The sequence below is a fragment of the Nothoprocta perdicaria genome, unplaced genomic scaffold (assembly GCF_003342845.1).
Source record: "Nothoprocta perdicaria isolate Ctin4 unplaced genomic scaffold, notPer1 scaffold_6, whole genome shotgun sequence".
NCBI classification, from domain to species: Eukaryota; Metazoa; Chordata; class Aves; order Tinamiformes; family Tinamidae; genus Nothoprocta; species Nothoprocta perdicaria.
Window position 1 is genome coordinate 2,181,551 of NW_020455865.1, and position 15,748 is coordinate 2,197,298.

At 50.5% G+C, this 15,748-nt stretch overlaps 2 protein-coding genes across 2 annotated transcripts in view; both read right to left on the reverse strand.

The window, feature by feature from the left end:
- Positions 1 to 1,116: 1,116 nt before the first annotated feature.
- Positions 1,117 to 7,201, reverse strand: LHX3 (LIM homeobox 3). Its single transcript, XM_026049438.1, has 6 exons — positions 7,132 to 7,201; positions 4,300 to 4,471; positions 3,763 to 3,965; positions 3,401 to 3,552; positions 3,112 to 3,283; positions 1,117 to 1,541 (listed from the first exon to the last, which is right to left on the reverse strand). The coding sequence occupies exons 1-6, from the start codon at positions 7,199 to 7,201 to the stop codon at positions 1,123 to 1,125; spliced, it is 1,188 nt and encodes a 395-aa protein (XP_025905223.1). The 3' UTR covers positions 1,117 to 1,122.
- A 1,837-nt stretch (positions 7,202 to 9,038) lies between these two features.
- The window catches only part of QSOX2 (quiescin sulfhydryl oxidase 2), a 22,054-nt gene continuing 15,344 nt past the window's right edge, over positions 9,039 to 15,748 (reverse strand). Inside the window, 2 exon segments of the mRNA XM_026049549.1 lie at positions 9,039 to 12,559; positions 15,091 to 15,279. Of these exon segments, the coding sequence (XP_025905334.1) occupies positions 12,042 to 12,559; positions 15,091 to 15,279 (707 nt within the window). The 3' untranslated portion in view covers positions 9,039 to 12,041.

A 15,748-nucleotide genomic window follows, 5' to 3' on the forward strand; every position in this document is an offset into this window, starting at 1 on the left:
TGAGGGCTCCTGCTTTGACCTTCCCGGGCTGTATTTCCCTACACCCGTGCTTTYGGTGCGGATTTAGCAAAAGACTATTTAAAGTTGAGCTGACAAATTTATTGGTAGTCGTGACGTATTTGATCATCAGAGAGAAAGCGAGAATATAAATAAAAGACACGGGACATTCACAGGACCTACAGTTAATTCAATAGTCTGTACAGGTAACACTATACACATCGCCTTGCCGTTGCCCGCAGTCAGCTCCCCGCAAAGGCCTCGTGTGGAGACGGGGCAGCCAAAGGGCTGCCTGAAACTGCCCCAAACCACCTGCTGAGAGACCTTGCGAGAGGGTATTTGGCACCGAGACATCGGGGCGGCTCTGAGGCGCTTTGCAGTAAAGCTGGAGCAAAGGAATYGTTAAAGAAGAGCATAAGTTGCACAACCCAGAACCCCTTTTGTCCCCGGGTCGGGAAAAGCACCCCTTGAGCCTGGGAGGAAAGGGTGGTTACTTGGTAGCAAATACATCTATTCACCGCTTAACGCTCGTATGGAAGGGTAAAACTAGCCACCTACAAATTAAAAGGTGAGGAGCAGAATTAACGTCATCGCCACTGTACAAAGGAAAAGGGTTGTTGATAAACAATTGGCATATTAAAGAGATTCCACCTTAGAAAACTTAATGTAAATTCAAAATTAAACAAAACATACCGCRTCGCTGCGCTTTTAAAAAACCTGCTGGAAGAACAGAGAAGTTTTCTATCATGGGTTTCTGAAGTGATTCGCTATTAACATTTCTCCGCTAGAAATATAGACATTGCCACACCTTTGACTGTGGATGAGGGCTTTATTTTTCTCTTAAAAAGGTGTCGGTGTGGATATGTGATGAAGCAAGTCCTGGCTTTGAAGAACGCACTGACACCAGAAAGCAAAACACCTTATATCAAATAGGTAAAGCGCGAGCCCTGGTGCTGAGCCGCAGCTGGGATGCTCCTTTGGCCGGCGGCTGCTCCGCGGTCCCTGCGCGCGCTCCGTGCCCGCTCGCTCCGCAGCTGCAGCCCGGCCGCCCCCCCTTCCCAAAGCACATGATGCTGCACGGCACCGTGTCCTCTCCGTGGGCCGTGCCCCGTGCCGGAGCCTCCATCAAAACTGAGCGTGGTCAACTTCGTCTAGCCACGAGGCCGGGCTGGCCGGGAAATCCGGGTARCCGCCGCTGCTGCCGGTGGAGAGGTCGGAGCTGGGTCCGTTCCCGGGCAGCACGCGCATGCCCGCGGGCACCCCCTGTCCGCCCTGGCCCAGGAGGCCCAGGCCGCTCTCGGGGTAAACGAGGCTGGAGATGAGGGGCTGGTGGCCGGGCAGAGGCTGCAAGGAGGCCGGCGAGGGCGGGATGCCGAAGGGGCTGCTGGAGCGCAGGTCGTGGTACTGCTCCGGAGCGGGGAGGCCGCTGGCGTCCAGCGCGAAGCTGCCGTTGCTGCCGGCCGCCCTGCCCAGCGCCGGCGACGCTTCGCTCAGGTTGCTGTAAATCCCGTTGGAATGGCTCATGTCCGGCATGGATGGCTCGTCTGCAAGGGAAGGAGAAGGGGGTTAGCGGCAGAGCCAAGTGCCCGGCGGCAGCGGCGGCTCCCAGCCTGGATCCGCTGGACATGGACATGGATCCGCTGGACAGATGGGAGCCGAGCAGCCACTCGCCGCCTGTAACTCCTGCTTCTATCCTTCCTGTTCTTGTTAACAGATCTTCCCAGAAAGTCATGGGATTATTATTTTTTAATGACTGGTAATGCCTAATTAATTTGAGATTTTTAAAAACATGCATGAAAAGTAGTATTAAAATATAAGAATGTGATTTAAAATGGAGCCTTTATTACGAATGGGGTTTAAATTCTCTCCATCTTTTCTCTGTATTTCTGTTTGGCCCTATATTTCTGGTTTTGGTGTCATTTTTTAGGAGCTACCTGAGTGCTCACAGATTCAAGAAGAACTTCCCCATTGCTTAGAAAAAAAGTATTAAATTTCAGCATATTTGGCTTCTCAGAAACACACAAAGGAAATATATTCATACAACTTAAAAACACTTACAAAAAAAAAATTTTTTAGTTCCCAGCAAGCAATTGTTTGCAATCATTGCAGGCTTTGCAGATGCGGAGAGTGATTCTGTTGCCAAGGACACAAATCTGTTTGGGGGATCAAGCTATCAATAATTGTTTAATATTTTTCGTTATTATTTATGGTATATTCATATTTAATGATGCTGATGCACAGAGTGTATAAACAGAGTTGGAAATCAAATTGTTTTTAAGAATACAGAAGAGAAGCTGAACTGCAAAGCTGTGGGTCTGTACACGTACATGCGCTTTGGACATATAGCTGTGTAAATATGTACACACTGTTTTGCATTTCAGGTTTTCTCTTGTGTACCTAAAAATGATGGAAACCCTGACCCGCGCACGGAGCTGGATGCTCCTGTCCCCGGGGAGCAGCTCGGATGAGCTGCAGGCTCCGACCTCCCCGTGTGGAGCCGCATCCCGTGCCCGCTGCAAGGACAGAGAGGAGAGGCTGAGGCTGCCGGGGCTGAGAGCCACCACAGGGGCTTCCCTGCGCTGATGCCCAGGCATCTCTGCTCCAAAAAACAGGAGCTCTCGTTAGAGAAACCTCCTAGCTTAAACCGATGTCTTTTACAGAGAGAACATTTTCCCACAGCACCGGGCAGAGCACCCTAACTCATAACTGCAAAAAAACCTATCCTTAAATCGGATGAAAAAAATTGGGTTTTTGTTGGTTTTTTTTTTTTTTTTTTTTTGTTTGTTTGTTTGTCTGTTTGTTTGGTTTTTTTTGCTATAGAAACAATCAGTTCTGTGGTTGTAGATTCTCTGGGGTTTGTAATTCTATGAGTTCCTTGAGAATAACTGTATGTGAGGCACTCACAGCATGTGCCCAGGTGATTCTTCCGGGACTCTCTCCCTGCTTCATCTTGGGCTCTTATTTCTCATTTGTTATGGCACATTTGGAAATTATTATAGTAGCACCAAAGGGGTGGAATTTGCCTAGGCAGAGAGCCGGGTGTTTGCACGGGGGCCGAACGCACCGCTCACATGCAGCACTGCCCCAGCTGGGGCCAGGGCTCTGCGCACTGACCTGTGAAGGAGACCTCGGCATCACTGTCAGGCCCTTCCTCCTGGATGCTGTCCTTGTCCGACTTGGAGGTCCCCCGGGACCGTTTCATGTTCCTGAAGTACTGACCCCACCGCTGCCTCCCGGCGTCTTTCTTCAGCCGCTTCTCCTTGGCCCTCCGGTTCTGGAACCAGACCTGCAGGCACAGCAGGGAGCTGCCTCTCCGTCCCTCGGGGCTATCACTTGTCACTGTCCCCTCCCAGCCCTGCACCCAGTGCAGCGCTGGGCTGCACCCCACGGGGACCCCTCTCACCTGCACCACCCGCATGTCCAGCCCTGTCTCGGAGGAGAGCTGCTCCCGCACGTGCCGCGCCGGCTTGGGCGAGTTGTTATAGGCGTTTTTGAGGGTCTCCAGCTGCTTGGCAGTGATGGTGGTGCGGGGTCGCTTTGCCGTGGACTCCGCCTCTGTCAACACAGTGCGAGTTAGCAGGGCAGGAGCTGCCTGTGAGCCAGCGTTCCCAGGGACGGGGGAGCTCCCTCTTCCCTCTCCAACAGTTGATGCTTCCCATATCCCTCCCTCCTGGACCAGGCTGCTGCATGAGCGGGTACTGGAGGGCAGGGGAATCACGAGCTCTCTCTCACCTCCCCCTTCAGCAGGGGACAGGGCAGGGGTACCTCTTTGCTTGGCCGTCTCGTAGTCCGCCTTGCAGACCAGCCTGCTGTCCTCCATGAGGTAGAACTCGTCGCCGGTGGCCAGCTGCCGCTTGCAGACGATGCAGGCGAAGCAGTGCAGGTGGTACACGAAGTCCTGGGCGCGCCGCACCACCTGGGTCGGGGGGATGCCCTGCTGGCAGGCGGCGCACTTGGTCCCAAAGCGCCTGGCGAGGACAAGCGGTGGCGGTGGCTGAGTGGGCGGCGGCGGCTCCCCCTCGCAGCACCCCCTCGACCCGCTCCCACTCCCGGCTCTGATTCCCGTGTCCTGGTCCCGATCCCGACCCCGGTCCCGGCTCCAGTCCCAGCGCTCTCCGTGGTGCTGAAGCGCCGCTGCCTCCGGCGCTGTCCGCGGTGCTGAAGCGGCCGCGGCCGGAGCTCTCCGTGGTGCTGAAGCGTCCCCGGCGCCGCTGCTGTCCGTGGTGCTGAGACCCCGCGGCCACCCGGCCAGCCACCCCCGGCCCCGCCGCCCCCGGCCCCGCCGCCCCCGGCCCCACGCACTTGAAGAAGTCCTCCTTGCAGTAGACGCCGTCCCCGCGGCTGAAGCACTTCTCGGCCAGCTGCGTCTGGCAGTCGGAGCATTTCAGGCACTTGCTGTGCCAATGCCGGTCCAAGACCTTGAGGATGAACCTGTCCACRATGTGCTGGTTGCAGCCGGCGCACAGCGGGATCTCTGCGGGGAGGCAGTTCCGCATCAGCACGTCGCCCCGACGGCCCCGTTCTCGGTGCCGCTACCTCCTCCACCGCCACCCAGTTCCTCCCTGGCCTCCCGTCGTTAATGCTGCCCGATGGAGGCTCAGGAGGAGCACAGAAACGGCACGAAAAAAATTCAAATTCGTTCCAATTCGTTGCTGCCGCTCGCTGCGAGCCGCCCGGCAGCGCCGCTCCCTGCACAGGGAGTCCCGCGGCAGCACGCGCCAAGCAGAGTCGCCCGGGGACCCCAGAGGGAATGGGAATGGCAAGGAAAATAACCTCTAACCCGAGTGCCTGCAAACTCGCAACACAGTTAATCCGGAATCGTTTTGATTTGTTTATTTTTCTTCTCCCATGCTTCCAAAACCTACATGCAAATAACAGCGGGGAAGCGCTGGCGGAGTCGGGGGAAAATGCTAGAATTAATGAGAATTGTACTGAGAATAAAAATCTGGCAAGCTTGTCCCGTCGCCCTACGGTTACCGATAGAGATAATATAGATATAGAAATAAATATAGGTATAAAAATAGACATGTGAAATGTAAAAAAAAAAAAAATTCCGAAACGTAAATATAAAAATATACAGATAAAGAGACATAGATATAAAATTGACGATATATAGCAATATATATAGACAAGAAAACATAAAGATAGAGATAAATAAATATACATATATATTTCGGTATAGATTTATAGAAATAGACGCAGCTATATAGATATCCATATAGAGAAATAACTATATAAAGACACGGATAGAGATGTACAACTGTAGACGAGGTGGAGGTAGAGACACTATCGGTTTAGGTATAATCGTTTGCTCAACAATTAACCACCGCCAAACAGACAACGGCAGCAGCGGCGACCTCGGCCCTGCACCGACCCGGCTGCCCTGGGAGAGCCGGGCTGGAAGGTGCCCCGACTGCCGCTCCGGCGACGGCCTCGGCACGGGAACAGGGCAAAGCCCGGGGACACGGAAAAACTCTGGGACACGGGAACACGGCAAAGCCCGGAGACACGGAAAAACTCTGGGACACTGAACACGGCAAATCCCGGGCACACGGAACTGCTCGAGGACACAGCGCGGAGGGTAGCAAGGCACGAAGGCTGCTCAGCCACCCCGCTCTCCGCGGCTCTGCATGGTGCCTCGCAGGCCGCGGCTGCGGGGCTTCAAGCGGGGCCCTGGGGCTGGCGCATGTTCCGCGGGTGCGGGCAGAGCTCCGCGCAGCCCCGCGCCCCTCTCCCGAGAGCCGCCATCGGGATGCGGAGCCGCGCCGGGATCCCTACTCCTGCCCCAGATSCCAGCAGCAACAACAACCCCCGGCGCTGCCCCCGCCAGCAGAACCGGGGATTTAATTCGCTCAGGCGGGATATTTTTAGMCCCCGGTCGTTGCCCGGTGTGGGCTGGAAGCGCCGAGCAGGGCATCGCGCTGTATATAATCCCCCCCGCCCGTCCTGGGGGCCCGTCCCCTCCCGCCGCCCCTTGGCGACCGGCGACAGTGGAAGACAACGAGCTCCGGGGTCCCCGGGAAACGAAAACCGGGCGGAGCAGCCGCGCAAAGGGGCCAGCGGCGGGCGGGGGGACGAGTGGCCCCCGGGACTGCACCGGGAGGGCCCCGGGACGGGCTGCGCTGACCGCTCCCGGGAACTCGTTTTCCGCGGCGCGCGGAGCCTCTCTCGGTGCCGGCGGAGGCCGGGCCGCCGCTCCCCGGGTCTGCGGGGCTCCCCACGGGAGCCGAATGCCGCGGGCAAGGCGCGCTTCCCCGCGGCTCCCTGCCCTGCTCGCTCGCTCGGGGCTGTTTCGCTTCCCCACGCTCCAAAACTCTCCTGATTTGTGGCGTCCAAAGCGCAATTGGCGGCAGCTGCCACCGCCGCGCTGGAAAGGCAAAACGGGCTGGAGACCCGACGGTGGCGGCTGCCCGGCCCCGGGGGYTCTCCGAGTCCGGCCCCGGCTCCTTCGCCGTAGGCTCCCGCTGCAGASAGGGTCGGGGAGCGCGGAGTGGTGAGGCTGGGACCGCGACCCTCCTGCTCGGCTTTTCCTTATATTGTTTTTAAGCCGTGGGCGAGTGTGGAACCCGACGGACAGCGACGTGATGGCCCAGGCAGCTCTGYCCCGCTGCGGCACCCGGGTCGGCCCCGCACAAGAACCAGTGGTCCCGAGGCGCGCAAAAGGCGCGAGGATCCAGCCAGTCCCGGCGGCACCGGCGTTTACACCGTTCGTTAAACGGGGAAGAAAAAATCGTTTCGGGAAGGAATCAAGGGGGGCTTTTCTTGGAGCGGAGGATGTTCGGCCAGGGTGGGAGCGAGAGGTGCGGGGGTGGCCGCCGTCGTGGGGGAAGTGGCAGCTCGGAGCTCCGCGTTTCGTTCTCGCCCTCGTTGTACGGGGAGCAACGGGCGGAGAGCCCGAGCTCAAGCCCGACGGGACGGGAGGGACCGAAACGGGAGCAGGGCCGGAGGCGCCGCGAGGTTTGTCGCTTATTTCGGGGAAGGGGCAGGGTGGAGAGYGGAGAGGATGGGGAGAGCCGTCGGGTCGCCCGCTTGCCGCCACCCCAGGTATCTCGGSGAGCCCGTCGGGGCCAGGGGAGCCGCCAGCGGTGTCTCCGCGGGGGGAACCCGGTGACTCACGTCCCTCCCGCCGCTCACCTGGGCTCCGCGGGAAGGGGCAGAGCTCGGCGGCCTTCTCGGAGCCGGCGCGGACCCGCTCGAGCAGCATCGCGGCGCCGTCCGAGGTGCGCGCCGGGCTGCGCGGAGTGGCGGCGCGGAGCGCGGGGCAGCGCAGGGCAGCGCGGCGGGGGTGGCCGCCGCCCGGGGCGGAGCGGGGCCGGCGCGGGGGGGCGGAGCGGGCGGGGGGCGGCCCCGCTCCTTAGCATCACAAAGACGGCGGCCGGGGACGGGGGGGTGTCCCGTGGGTGCGCAGAGTGGGGCTCGACCCCCCCGCGCCGGTAACGAGCAGCCCTGCGGGCCGGGTGAGGGGCGGGCCTGCATGTGCAGCAGGTGTGGGGCCAGGGCTGTGTGTATGTGTGTGTGCACACGTGTGTGTGAACATGTGTGTAAACCTGTGTGTGTGCACGTGTGCGTTCCCTCGTGTGTGTGTGCACATGCATGTGTGCGTGCACGTGTGTGTGTGTGCATGTGTGCATTCCCTTGTGTGTGTGCACATGCACGTGTGCACATGCACAGGTGTGTGCATGTACATGTATGTGCACATGTGGATATGTGTACATGTCAGGGGCAGTTTGCACATATGGGGGTGTGTGTACATGTGGGTGTGCACACATGGCGTGTGCACGCGTGCATGGGCCACGCATGTGCCCACTTGCAGCTCTGTGGGGTCTGTGCGTGCGCGTGGGCAGGTATGGGGGCACATGAACATGTGCGTGTACCCCTGTGCGTGTGCTCAGCTCCGGCGAGGTGGGTACCGCCCGGGCCGTGTCTTTCCGTGGGTGCACGCAGGGCTGCGGGGTTCTGCGTGTTCGCGCCCACCCTGGGACCTTKGTGGCCTCGTGTCCGCGTTTGGGGTGTTCGTTGGCTGCTCACACACATGTGCGTGCGGAGGTGCCCACGGTGCGTGTCAGTGCCCCGCGTGTGCGCCCCGCGCAGCCGCGCCACGTAATTGTGGTTGTTACTGCGAGCCCCTTAATCCCCCGAATCCCTTTAGCTCCTGCTCGCGGGGATTACAAATTAATAAAAGCAGCTTAGGGGCGGGAGCCTCCCAGCACACATATGTTCCCGGCGGGCAGCAGCGCGGGGACTTTCGCCCGTCCCTGGGGGTGGCCCAGGGGGGTGACCGGGGCAGTGGCCCCAGCCCGAGCCCCCCAGGCCGGTGGCACCTGTGGCCACCCCACGGCCCTCCCGAGCCCCCCWCTGCCCTGTCCCGTCGCGGCGCACAGAGCCACCCCTGTCCCTGCAGGCCCGTCCCCTCGCACGGTGCCGCCGGCCTGGGCGACACGGCAGAGCCGCAGGGCCGGAGAACAAGGCAGGAATGGGGGCGTTGGGGCCGGCCCCAGCACCGGGGGGACCCCAGGGAGCACCTAGAACTCCCTGGTGCCGCCGGTGTCCCCGAGCGCATCCAGGTAGCGGCAACAGGAGCATCCCCGGTGGCAGCCCCCCGCGGGCAGGTGACGGGCGGCGGGCTCTGCTGAGCTCCGTCTGTGAGGGGATTGTCTCCGTCTGATCCTCCACGGAAGCGGCTCGGGCAGCCCTGGGGGCTCCCCGCTCTCCTAGGGAGCCGCAGGCCCCGTCCCCGACCCCCCGTGTCCTCAGGTGCTACCTGAAATCACCTGCGTGSTCTGAAAGGGACCGGTGCACAGGCCCCCTGGCCACACAGCTCAGCTAAAAAGATCTGTGATGCCTAAAAATAGCMATAATAAAAATCCAAAAGCACCATTTTGCCCAAATGTTTGCACTTTATTTTTAACAAGCACAGTAGCTTACAGTTTAGTACAAAATGGTCACTTGTCCTTCCTGAAGAGAGGTATGAGACTGAGTAAAAACAAAACAAAAAACCCCAAAGTCACGACAATGTCAAATTATCGAATTAAAATAAATAAAACACTTAAATTATTGAACCGTTATATCCACTCTTTCAAACACCTCATATGCAATACAGAGACCTAGAAAATACAGTTTGGACCTTTTCTACAATGGTTGTAGACCATTACCATCCATTACTGAACCAGAAGAGCAGGACGTATACACACACTGTTTGGAGTTAAAAATGGTAATTTCAGAGAATAATTTCATGTGGTCTCTTTAGCACTTGCAGCTCTTCTTCCTCTGACCTCGCATATGCCACTGTACTTTTATTTTCTCTGCAGGTTTAGTATTTCCTCCTTATATAGCAAAGTCTCCATAAATCACAAAGGGCCAGAAATCCCTCTGGAAAGTGACTCTCAGGAGTTTTTGTACGATGTCTAAGTGTTTATGAAAGCTTTTGTGATGTATCACAATACACAAATTAGAGTTAGGGGTCTGAAAAGATGGTGCTTTGAGGCATTTTGACAAAGGAAATACTTCCTTGCACCTCACCTACCTACGGTGCACCACGGAAAGCAGCAGCTCCCCTTCCAGGGTGGRCTTAACGCCGCCTTAGCAGCCGGAATACGCAAAAGGACAGAAACTGTCGTTACAAAGACACAAAATAAGACGGAATAAAGCAAGGTTTACCGGAGGCAAGGCAGGTCTGGCAGGCGTTCGGCACCGCTAGCAGAGGGGGTCAGTCCCACCACGGCCAAGAGGCCTTCTGCTTTCCTGCTTTAGCCCTCCCGGGGAACACGCTGGAATCACTGCTTGTCTCAATATCTGGTCATTTTGCACACATTTAYCACAGGGTCAAGGCAACATAAAGTTAACACATGTCACAGAAAGGTAACATATCCCCAAACACATAAACGGCTGTTTTAATGTCAAAATAATTCCTACAGACTTGCAAAATCTTTACTTATTTCCCTATGCATCGCAATGTTACTGCTGGCGGGAAATCCAGCCCTACGTAAATCCAACTTTTTCCACCTTCGGTACCTATGTTGCCCTATGGATCTACTTAAGGGACACTAAACTTTGAGGTTTTGGCTCATTCTCCCCAGTTAAGTCACATAAAAGTAGCCCAGTTTGCCAACGTAAAATTGAAATCTCTGGGTTATCCTCTTAATTAACCTTCTCCTGGGATCTTTCCCTGGATTCTAGTACAAAATTCAGGGCACTCCAGAGCCAGTCCTGACTTGYCACCTGCTGTTTCACTCTTTCTATAGCTGCTTACAGGTAGTCTTAATATTGAAGATCCCACAAAGACAATGACCGRGAGTCTGATTTTTGACTCGAGTTTCTCAGTGAAGAAGATCCACTTATGAAGAATATCCTCACTGGGGTTTTGTGCTGATTTGTAGCCCATTTCTATTGCAGAGCTCCCAGCTTTTCATCCGAGGGCGGACGATGGCAATAAGAGAGCTCACACTAACCAYACAGTGAAGAATGATACGATGTAAGAACGAATTAGCCAGGGACTATTTACTCCTTCTCGCGTAACACAAGAGCTAGGGACCATTCAATTAAGAGTTACAAATGGAAAACTGAAAGGAAAAGCCTTTTTATATAACATAATTAATCTGTAGAACTCACTGCCACAAGAAAACATCGAGGCCAAAACCTATTAGGATTAACTACAGATTAGGTAATGGATAACTAGAACATGCTCAATTACAATGGATAGGATTATAAACTTCGCTATCCAGGATGTGAATTATCCCCCACAGCTCGGATCAAAGAGGAACTCCTGTTCTGARGGGTAATTCTGTAGCTGGTTCCATGTTTTATTCCAGTCACTGCCCACCTGGATCCCGGCGGATGGGTTAACACAACTGCTGGGTTCCCACGTCCTAGAATGAGGAGTTCCYGGACTTAAACTTCCCTTTTTGTCCCAAATGGTGTCGCACTCTCGGAGCAGGACAAGATCATGAGGCTGCTCTGTTTTTTAAAGGTACTTACAGGAAGTTTTGCAGCTGGCAGGTGATGTTCTCTGTGACTGGTAACAGCAGCACAAAGTTCCTGCACTGCCTCTCAAGTGACAGAAACKATTTCAGTGGAATGGATTTACACAGAGCCACAGGAAGCTCAGGGCATCCAGATCCGTGGGTTGGTTCCGGGGCACTCGTGCCACGGGAGTCCCATTTGCCTTCATTAAAAATTGTGCTTCCTTTCACAGGAGTCCACCAGAACTGGCTTCCCAAGACTGACATATCAATGATTACTTAATGACTCCTCTGCATCATAAATTAGCCAATCAAGGGGATTTGTCTAGTGCTCCATTAATGCATTCAATAGCAGAGCAGGAAAAACTCTGGGTCCAATTCCGTTCTTGCTTAGATCTGAACTCTATAAAATGATGGCAATATCAGCAAAACCAGAATCAGGCTTCTTACAGATACACTCACCGTCCCAGAGCTCTCATCCTAGCAGAGGCATTTACAGGTTTGGCTGGAACTCATAAGAGAATGGAAGACTTATCTGAACACTTAATACTTTTCACTTTAAATACGTAATGGGAATAGAGGTTTAGAATTGCTTAATCAAAACAGAGCTTGTTTCCTAAAAATCAAAGCTCTTGCTCCTCCAAAGGTAAGGTATCAGTATAACTTCAGTAATCCTGCAGGAAAATCAGCTCTGGATTTATATGTATATATATCAAAAAACTTAAAGTACAGAAAATATCRATTTTCTTTCCCATCCAGGCACAATTAATTGTATAATGTAGTGATATAGTGTTTACTTACAACGAGTAAAGGTTGTAGCYGGCAAGTCATGGAAAATCTTAACCAGAAAAGGCAATTCTTCCTTCTGTAGACATTTTAGGGTAGCACTATGTGCCTGTGGCAGTCAGAGATTAGCGCYCTTAACAGCAAGCTGTATAGGGAGCTGGAACAACGGTGAAATGAATTGGGAAGAAAGGGTTCTGAAACAAGCAATACTGTATATAAAATCCCTGATCATAAATATTAAAGCTGCACCTGGAACTGAACAGCCACGTACAAGGAAAGCTTTGCTTCTGATGTAAAATTCTATACAGATAAACGATAATACTTCACTTTCCACCGCTTGGATCTCATTCTGAAAAAAAAGTACATTATCATTAAAAACAAGGACGATGCTACATACAGTACAACACACAGACTCATGTCTATGTTTGAAAACCCAATCCCTAAGAATGACACAGACTGTTTGGTCTCTTTATGACCAGCTGACTCAACTGCACTTTTACCTCTATCTTTGACAGGGGCTTGGTTTGCTGTTAGCTTATCTAATACTTTAAATTTGGGATCTTGTACATTTTCTTGGTCCACGATCTTATTTTTGTCTTTCGTCTCCCCTGTATCTCCAAGTTCAACTTCATTGGAGTCAGTCTGGCCTTCAGTGTATTTATATAAAATATTTTCACTGTTGTAGTGATTCTTCATGAACTGTAGRACTTGGTCTTCATTCCAGCTGTGCAATCCTTTAATTTCTTCATGACACGCAGGGCAAAGGTCGGGAGTTGGCCACTGGACTTTGGGAAATTTTGGATCTTCACTCAAATCACCTAATTGRGAAGGCAAAAAGAAATAAACAAAACAACAACAACAACAACAAAAACAACAGAGAACTAAAAAAGGTGAACCATCAGTCTCTTCAAATAGTAAGTTTGGAAAAAAACCCAGCATAACAGTAGGTTTTGATTAATCTAAAGACAAATGATCTGAGTTTTTTGAGGTTTCCTTAGGGGAGCACTAATTATGTYCTGAAGTATTGCTTCCTCTTTCAAAATCCAAACACTAGATCATAATCACTCTCCTATTCTCCAAGGGAAGCTGCAGCATTCAACCTGCAGAACGAGAGCATACCACAACTGCCACGTTTTACAAGGGATTAAAACCACCACCACCAGGGCCTTTCAGGGTTAATTTGAGTTACGGTTCCAAACAAACTGCTCTTTTGCACTCAGTGCTCCTTAATCCCCAGGCTTGGTTTGCAATAAGCCATTTCAAGGCAAAAGACTTGCAGATAACTTCATGTTTCTATACTGTGAACTATTCCAGCCTTATTGCTTTTCTTTCCCCCTGACTTGTTTTATTACTAGAGCAAATTATTTTCAGCACTTTACCATTATCGTATTTAAGATGTATTGTCAGTTTGCATTTTAGCATTTGAATGTATAACGCTGTCTTGAGCTAGATCCAACTTTAATATTTCAATTGCTCATAGATGGGGCCACCTTTCTGACTTCACAACAAAGAGCTGTCCATTCCAGCATTAAACTTTGCACTAACAATACCGTAGAGCTCAGACGGTGATCACTAGAACAAAAATTTCTACCTTAAAATTTTACTTATTGGATTTTTATTAGTACATGAATCCTCAGAAGATTTCACAGATATATGTAGAYTGGCACCAAAAGTGAGCAACTGATTTTTAGCATCCTCTGGCTTTTTAAAGGCAGAAGAGCCTCCTTGGATATTCACAAGGCAGGCTGCAAGCTTCCCGTTGAGACGGGCTGCGTTCAAAAAGCAAAATGAAACCACTCTGTAATTGATTTGTTCTCTGCAGAGAAGGTAGAAACAAAATATCTTACGGGAAGATTACAAACAGAAAACGTAGAGTACTCCGTATTTTCCTGCCAAAAAGAATGCAGTAAATTTTGTACATTTTAAAGCTGTAGTAAAGAATCAAATCGAGGGGAGCCGTACACCGCGATCTCACGRCCAGTTCTTGAGGTTGTGCCAAGGTATTTTTGTTGAATGATGTCAAACGTTATTTCGTACTGAAAGCTACGTATTACCACAAACAGACACAGCTTTTTAATATAAAAATAAATCACTGTCACCAAAATAAAATTTAGCAAATTTAAAATGCATAATTTGACATTATTATTCACTCCAAGTTGTTTATATTTCCTACTAAATTGGTATTTTAGCCAGCTGTTGCATCACTGAAATCAATATCCATGTGAGTTTTCCAGTAACTTAATGTTCTAAATAAGTGTATTGCTCCACCACTTAGCAACTTCTAGTCAACAAGACTTTTTTTTTCAGTTTGTGTTCAGTCTGGCAATACTAACGAACATCAGGGGATGTTTTTATTTAATACCTCATCATTTACTTTTTTCTCCTCCTCGGAAAAAAAGAGACAAACTGTTTATATTCACAACAATATTTAAAGCTTCACAGATCTTGGGAATTCAGCTTAACCACAATATAAACACAATATAGCATATTTAAATTGTAACTAATGCTACATTACACAGATCCATAACAGCAGACAGGGATTAAGTGCAAAGAGAAACCAATTTTCTTTAGTGCTTTAGTTATTTGATATCCCCATAACAAAACGGATTAACTACAACCCAGTATTTTAACTGTATTTTCAGCCTAACTGAAAACATAGCAATCTAGAGGGGAAATAAAATTTCTTTGAAGAATAATTTTCTTCTATTCAGTTGTTGATCTGTTAACAGAGTCTAGGTTCTTTTTTTTTCCTGAAAAAGTCTCCTATTCAGTTATCTTCATTTTCTATACAACTTTTCCCCAGAATCAAATGAAGACAGTTACAACACCTGCTTAAATTGGTTCAGAAGAAAATGTAATTATTTTTATCCACTAGTAAGTAGCTGAACTGTATTGCTCCTTTTTGAAGAGCCTTTGATTTGCACTATGGAAAGATCATCTCAACAAGCCACAGGTGAAATGTCAAAAGAAACAATATCTTTGAGAACCATGAAGCTTTTTCATTATCTACATAATCAGATTAATTATGTTATTGAAGGATGGTTATGTCTGTAGTGTAAACTTCTCATTCATTCAAGAGTTATCTCTTGTTGGTATTTAAGGCTATAACTGAGGCTCTACATTTTGCTCTATATACAAATATTCTTAGGGATGTTAGCCTTGTCTATCAAGATAAAAATGGAATTAGTCTTGTAAAGTCAGCACTTAATACAGGAAAGAATAGTTACTGTTTTAAATGCACGTTATCGATTTTATGTAGCTATTTGTTAAAATTATATTGGATAAAATACCATAAGTCCTGTTTCCCAGTCACAGCTAGTTAGGCTTTCCAAAGCAAGGTTTTCCATACCTGCAAGTCTATTATTCACTACGTTGTGTTTCTCCCAGAGCCAGAGAACAGCCTTCTCTAAGGTCTTAACAGAATCCATGGATTCTTTAGCCATTTCTTCAAAGTGCTGAGCACAGGCCTTGCATCCAAAGAAGTGCTGAATGTATCTCTGCATGATCTGAAGGACTATTTGTGGCTTATCTTCAAGACCTAACAAGATAGAAGGGAGATACAATTAGCACCATTTAGACAAAAACAGCTTTAATGGACACAATTTAATGCAACTAAAAGGGAATCATGGAAAAAGGAAAGCAAATGCAGCTACTTTCTCATTGCATCCAAAGCTGTATCCGCACTTTAAATATAGGAAACCAGCTGCTTCCATAATTTAAAGATATCCATAGCACATGTGCTCTTGTACAGAACCTATACTTCAGTAAATCATAGAGAGATTAAAGAGATTAAAAGTTTCACACATTTGTTAGAAGAAACACTCCCTCCCAACAAAGCATATTTATAATACTGTCACCAAGTGGTTCAGGTGAGACATTATTTATTCATTGCCAAATAATTTTGTTTCTAATGCAGAGGTTAAAACGACCTCAAAGAGTGTGTTTCAAAACACACTGCTTTGAAAGATTGCCTGGGAATTATTTCAAACACCTTGAGGTTAAAAAAA